General features: G+C 28.3%; 1 protein-coding gene across 2 annotated transcripts in view; it reads right to left on the bottom strand.

Moving 5' to 3' along the window:
• Positions 1-270: 270 nt before the first annotated feature.
• LOC106460395 (MAPK regulated corepressor interacting protein 2-like) overlaps positions 271-6193 on the bottom strand; it is a 25517-nt gene continuing 19594 nt past the window's right edge. For both annotated transcript variants that reach the window (XM_022387114.1, XM_013920085.2), the window contains one exon: positions 271-721. In XM_022387114.1, coding sequence (XP_022242822.1) covers positions 651-721 — 71 coding nt within the window. In that variant the 3' untranslated portion in view covers positions 271-650. The remainder of the gene's footprint in view (positions 722-6193) is intronic.

The following is a 6193-nucleotide window of genomic DNA, read 5'->3' as shown; positions in this document are numbered from 1 at the left end:
AATATAATGAATTTTCCAATTATTTACAAAATTTATGCTGAGTAGGATCATACATCAATTTTTTTTTCTGAGAGAATGCAAGGAATTTGGTGGATTTTAGACATGAGAAGTATAAACATCATCAAGAAGCATATATTTTCTTCATAAAGTACTCTATGAGAATATACACATCTTAAAAAAAGATCACAACCACATAAACTAAATACACAGAATCTGTGAGGTGATGTTCACTGAAAATGTATCCTTGTAAAATGAAATGAAATACACAAAGTATATTAATCATCTTTATAGCATCTATCATGAAAAAATCTACATATGTATTTCGACTATACATAAGAATTCTACATGTCTGATTCATTTATACAAAAAATATAAAGATTTCCTGCAGAACTGTAATCTTATAACACATACTGCTGTATGAAACAGTATATAATAATCCACTAAGATCAAACTTTAAAATCATATGATGAACAAGTATCCATGGTTGAAATGCAAAAGAATAAATTGCTGTGGGGGGGGGGGGGATTTTTTGTTGCTGTACCAAGCACAGCATCACTGGAATGCTATAATTTACTGCTTAGTACATCCCCTATTATCTCACAATGTCAGTTGTAAAACTAAAGATAATCTCAAGTCACTATCAGCTAATGCTACGTTGATTGAGTAATGCTTTGGATAACCCGCTGGCCCCAGAATAACTCCAAATCAAAAGGCTCAAATTCTGGAAAGAAAAAAAAATCATTCACTAATGTTAAAACAAAATCTTTATTGTCATTAAAAATATACAAATTTATATGGAAAATAGCACAAGTCTCAAACAGTTAAAGAATGTTAAACAGTATTAAAAAGTTGGCATTGTCCAAATAATCTTAAAATAAAAGAATAAAACCAGAAAGTGAAATACATGTACACACCAGGTGATTTTTTTCCCCTAAATTGCATAAAATGTTTTCACTGTTCTTAAAGTCATGTGGCATACATTTTCTTTATTAAAATAGGATAAAAAAAATCCTTATTTTGAATACTTAAAAACAAAATAAGAGAAAAATTTAATAGTAAATCCTTGATTTTTTTCATAATCGTTTTTTCAACTATGTTAACATAAGGAAAGCAATCTCTCCTTTTCATTATAATTTTTTCAGAAAAATATTGTTTGATTTATGTTTTGGTTTGAATTTTGCGCAAAGCTACACAAGGGATATCTCTGCTAGCCGTCCCTAATTTAGCAGTGTAAGACTAGAGGGAAGGCAGCTGGTCATCACCATCTACAGCCAGCCAACTCTTGGGCTACTCTTTTTCCCAACAAATAGTGGGATTGACCATCACATTAAAATGCCCCCCTGGCTGAAAGGGCAAGCATGTTTGGTGGGATGGGGAATCGAACCCATGACCCGCAGATTGCGAGTCGAGCTCCCTAATCACCTGCCCATGCCGGGCCACAGTTGATTTATGATTAAAAATAAAGTTTAGCAGTTATCTTGAAAAGAAAGCTTTGCATACTTGAATAACTTGTTTTGACCAAAGTATTGAGCTAATTTTTATGTTCTTCTTGGTGACATATGGCCACTTATCACTGTTTACTGCAGGTAGTCCACCGATACATTTGAAAATAGGATGGTATATTGTGTTTGTTTTTTCGTTTCTTTGTTATACTTCAAAATTCCTCTTCCATTTCATAATTTCTCTCACTTAGAATGCTTCTCAAACTAAATAAATGCATAAAAAAACTCCCTATAACACAAAGATTAAAACTGAATATGATAATACACATTTAAAAGACATAAATACCTAATAAAAACAGAACTGTGAATAAATTATATTCTTACATGTTATAGCCAAAATATTAAATACCAATTTAACTCTTTTTTTTTACATGTAAAAAAAAGTTGAAAATATTCTTCTTACACTCTATTAAGCTTTAGATTATACAATTTCCAGTATATTATTTTCTTAAAGATTCCAAATAATCGAAACATTGTGATTTTTTCAAGTTTTGATTATAAAGAGGATTTAATGGTGCATGTATACAGTATGAGATATTAGTGATACATCTTATACATATATAAACAAAAAATAAAGAAATTGATGAAAATGAATTTAAAAAAAGATCAAGAAATGTTTATATGTTTAAAAATATATATAAAATCTATAAAACCATTTAAAATGTGAAAAATTAAACATAGGTTGATTTTGTTTCTACTATATTTCTTAAAAATAGTTTCAACCCAAAAATCTTTTTTTTAATTTATAAATAACCAATTTAAAGAACATAGAAAACAGCCTTTTAACTATTAATTCAAAAATGTTCAAAGACTTGGTTGTTTCCATAACAGCTTAAAGTTGCTGGTACATGTAGTGTGTAAGTACATTTTCTGGTGAAAATTAAATATTTAAAATGTAGATATAAAAATTAAATGTGTTTTTCAGTGACCTCTTTATGTCTTCAGTTACAGAACAGGACAACAAGTTGGAACCAAACAACAAAGAAAGATTAAAAAATATCTGGGACAGATAAGCATGGCCATTTGGAGTCTTACTGGCCCTGTTCATTTGAATGTTTGTAATTGAATGTAATGAATAATGAATCATTTTTAAAACAATGATATATATATATATTGCAGACAGAGACAAAACAATCAAAAATAATTACTGTTAGTCTTTAAACTTTAATCTTAAGAGTTGAGTTTTTTAATTAACTTGTGTGACTCAGATCACATAACACCATCAAACATAAACCTCATGATGGCATGGGAAAGGTGTGATCTCTTATAACTTTATGTTTTTACATGATCAAAACAGCTCAAACTCAACGTAATAATCTAGATTAATGAAAGTAAAAGGGTTAGCCATGCCTTTCTTCAAATCCATGTTTGTTTTGTGTAATAAAAATACAATGTTCTAACAAAATAAAATCTAATTAAAATTTATTTTATCAAGGTACAGGTTCCATGTTGGCCTCGACATTTATAATAGGTCTACAGTATTCTCACTTTCAATATTAACTTTTAAAGCAAATATTTCATGTTAGCCATATTAATTACTTTGCCCAACTATTAAGATGGAGAAATTCCTTGCTTTCCCAGCTTTAAGGTCTTAATTGTTAATGTTATGAATTTCTTGCCTGTGTCATGTAATTATTAGATAACCATTCAATAAACCTGGCAAACAATATACCTTGCGTTGGTTTTTGTAAGTTATTTGCCACTGATTTGCTGCTAAAGACATAAAATGAATAAAAAGTCTATTCTGCTTTAAAATGAACATAAAATGTGTTCAGCATGATTTGCCTTTTATCCTATTAAAAAGAATAATTGTGTAGAAATTTCAAAAGCCAAAATGGAAATTAAAATGTTCTAATTAAAGGCACCTTGGTATAATTAACCACTGAATTATTTTATTTAAAATTTTACTATAAAAAAAAAATGTTCAAATTTGCTGAAAGTGTCAATACTACCCACTAATAGTTACCTAATAACCCACAAATGAATTTAGAAAAAATAAAATAGAAAAACTTCTGGCAATTGCCTGGCTGATTATTTATACAAATTCTTTGTGGAATACAAAATCAAAATATTTTTAATGATTTAAAATTACTTTTAATTCATATTGCACATATCACTTATATCAATGCTACTGGACACCGAAAACATAGTTCATTAGAAACTTGTAATTTTTTTTTATAAATAAATTCTTTAACTATTTTTTCAGTTATAAACCTAATCCTGAAATTAGCAATGGCTAGCTCACAAAAAAAGCCAATGGTTTCTAGTGTTTAATCAGGGACACCAGCATTTCTTTGCCAGTTGATAATCCAGGCAGAATTATGAATATTTAGATTAGTTGTAAACTAAGATCAAATTACAGAAAAGAATAAAAAAGCTGGCTACAAGCACAACATTTATATGATAATTACAAGATAAGTTGTTAGCTTGTTGTGCACTATTCTCACACATCTTTCAATGGGATCTCCTAATTTTAAAATAGCAAGTAAAAACAGTACCTTCAAGTGGTGTTTCATCTTTTTTGTTTAATGTTAGGAATTATCATCAAAAACACAGATCTAAAATTTGACAGTATGTTCAAAATTATGAAATCAAAAATGAAACGTTTCTTGGAAATTCATGTCATTTGACTAGATATATCCAATAAGGGTGTCCAATTCAAGAACCTATTTTTCTTTTGCCACTTGTGTGAGTAGCTTTTAAAGTAATTTGTCAAGAAAAAAAAATTAGTTTCAAGCCCTATATTTTGTTTTAATCTTCATGCAAAAAATCCTACAGCTTCTTCACACAAATCGTAAGTTTATGGTCATACATATAGAACAATATTATTTTATAATTTATTGCAACTTGTTTAGTGGAGAGAAGAAATCAGAAACTTAGCTGCAAATTCTGATTAGTTAGAACTAATACAGTTTAACACTTTCACAACAGGTGGATGTATTTTGCAGCATCTTGTACTACAACTCTAAAAGTACCTATTGTATATTCACAAAACTTGGCAAGCTTTCAGTAAGGTTTAAAAGTTTTTCATAAACTAAAAAATCATAATTTTTAATTCAATATTTTTACTAAAACTTTCTATTTAATTATATAGTGTAAGAGTGTTGACTGCTGAGTGCAAAGTGATTTTCATGTAAAGATTAAGAATACTTTTCTTCATCTAAAAACTTTCAAATTTTGTTTGCATAATCCCTAAAATCTCTAAATAAATATCAAATGTTTTTTTTCAGAAAAAACTATATTTTATCTATTATTTTCTCTACCCTAACTCTATATGAAGTCAGTCAATTTTATTGCCCTTTGAACCGTGTCTAAACTGATATTCCCCCCACAAAATTTGAAGTTACTTGGTGAATGTGCAGCTCACATTATCCTTTCAAATTACTTAACACACGAGGTACTGGCAAGTTTCTCGCAAGTGTATCTTATGTACTTTTATCATGAAGAATAAATATGAAAAGCAAAAATAAAATACTTACCCGGGTCATCATCTTTTTTTGCTGTCAACTGTCAATGACACTTAACCCTACTTTATTTTTTATACTAATGGTACTACTGCAATAAATATTTTTTTATTTAATTAAATGATACTCCAAAGAACACAGAATAATAACATGCAAAAAGCAAAATATGTCCCATAACTATCATAATTATTCTGACAAGAGCAGCTAGAAATTCAGCTAAGCTTATCAATGTCTTTCCCATGGGAATCAAGCTTGAACTGGAAGTGAAACTGACAATTATCTGTGCACAAAACAATGTAATATAATACATCATTTGATAGATTGAAACTTTGGCTTCCTATTGGTTATAAATAATATAATTATATTAAACATCAGAGAGAACTACTAGGAATTTGTGAAAAACAGGAGGAGGTCTCATTTTCCAGTTTATGGTTCTGAAACCAAGTATGATTGAAGGCTATACAAATTATGTTTTGCATCAGTAATAACTATATTATAACAAGTAATTCTCTGAGAGGTGTTAAATAAATTAAAGAAAATGGAATACAAAGGTAACAAATGTCACAGTTCTCATACTAGGGGAGATTGAGGTTTTTAAATATGTCCTTATAAAATTATGAGCTTAAAACTTATATAATATTAAAATTTGATTTAGTAACCACATTTTGATGCCAATTTTATTTGTATATATTAATAATAAAGTAGTTTAAATTTTGAATGTAACTCTGAAAGGTTGTGACACGTTCACTTTGGCCTACCTAATGCAAAAGTTAAATCAAATGTGGAAACTTCACAGATATTTAATTTCAAAGTTAATTTTTCAGTTTTAAAGCACTCTTTTCTTCTGTGAAATGATAACAAATAATGAAAAATTTCTCTTGGATAACAAAATCTATTTGTTATTCACATATATCTGCTTCATAAAGCCTTACAATTATCTCCTTCTTAACTTTATGATGCATAGATGAATAATAATAATAGTTTATTCTATCTTGAATAAAAAGCTACAACAGTGAATTAAAAAAAATATAGAAAATGCATTTGTAGTAATTCTTCCACACATTTTTTTTTAAATACTTCAAAGTTAAAATCTATTCAATAGAAAAAGTTTTATTTATCAAATTTTATACATAAATATTAAAAAATATAATTTTCGGTGATTGTAACAAGTTCTGAATGTGAATTGCCCGATTCCTGAAATATTTCTGAGCTAATAGGGCAGTAATA

This window comes from Limulus polyphemus, unplaced genomic scaffold (genome assembly GCF_000517525.1).
Source record: "Limulus polyphemus unplaced genomic scaffold, Limulus_polyphemus-2.1.2 Scaffold764, whole genome shotgun sequence".
Taxonomy (NCBI): Eukaryota; Metazoa; Arthropoda; class Merostomata; order Xiphosura; family Limulidae; genus Limulus; species Limulus polyphemus.
Note: the sequence above shows the minus strand (reverse complement) of the source record. Positions and strands in the feature narration are given on the sequence as shown.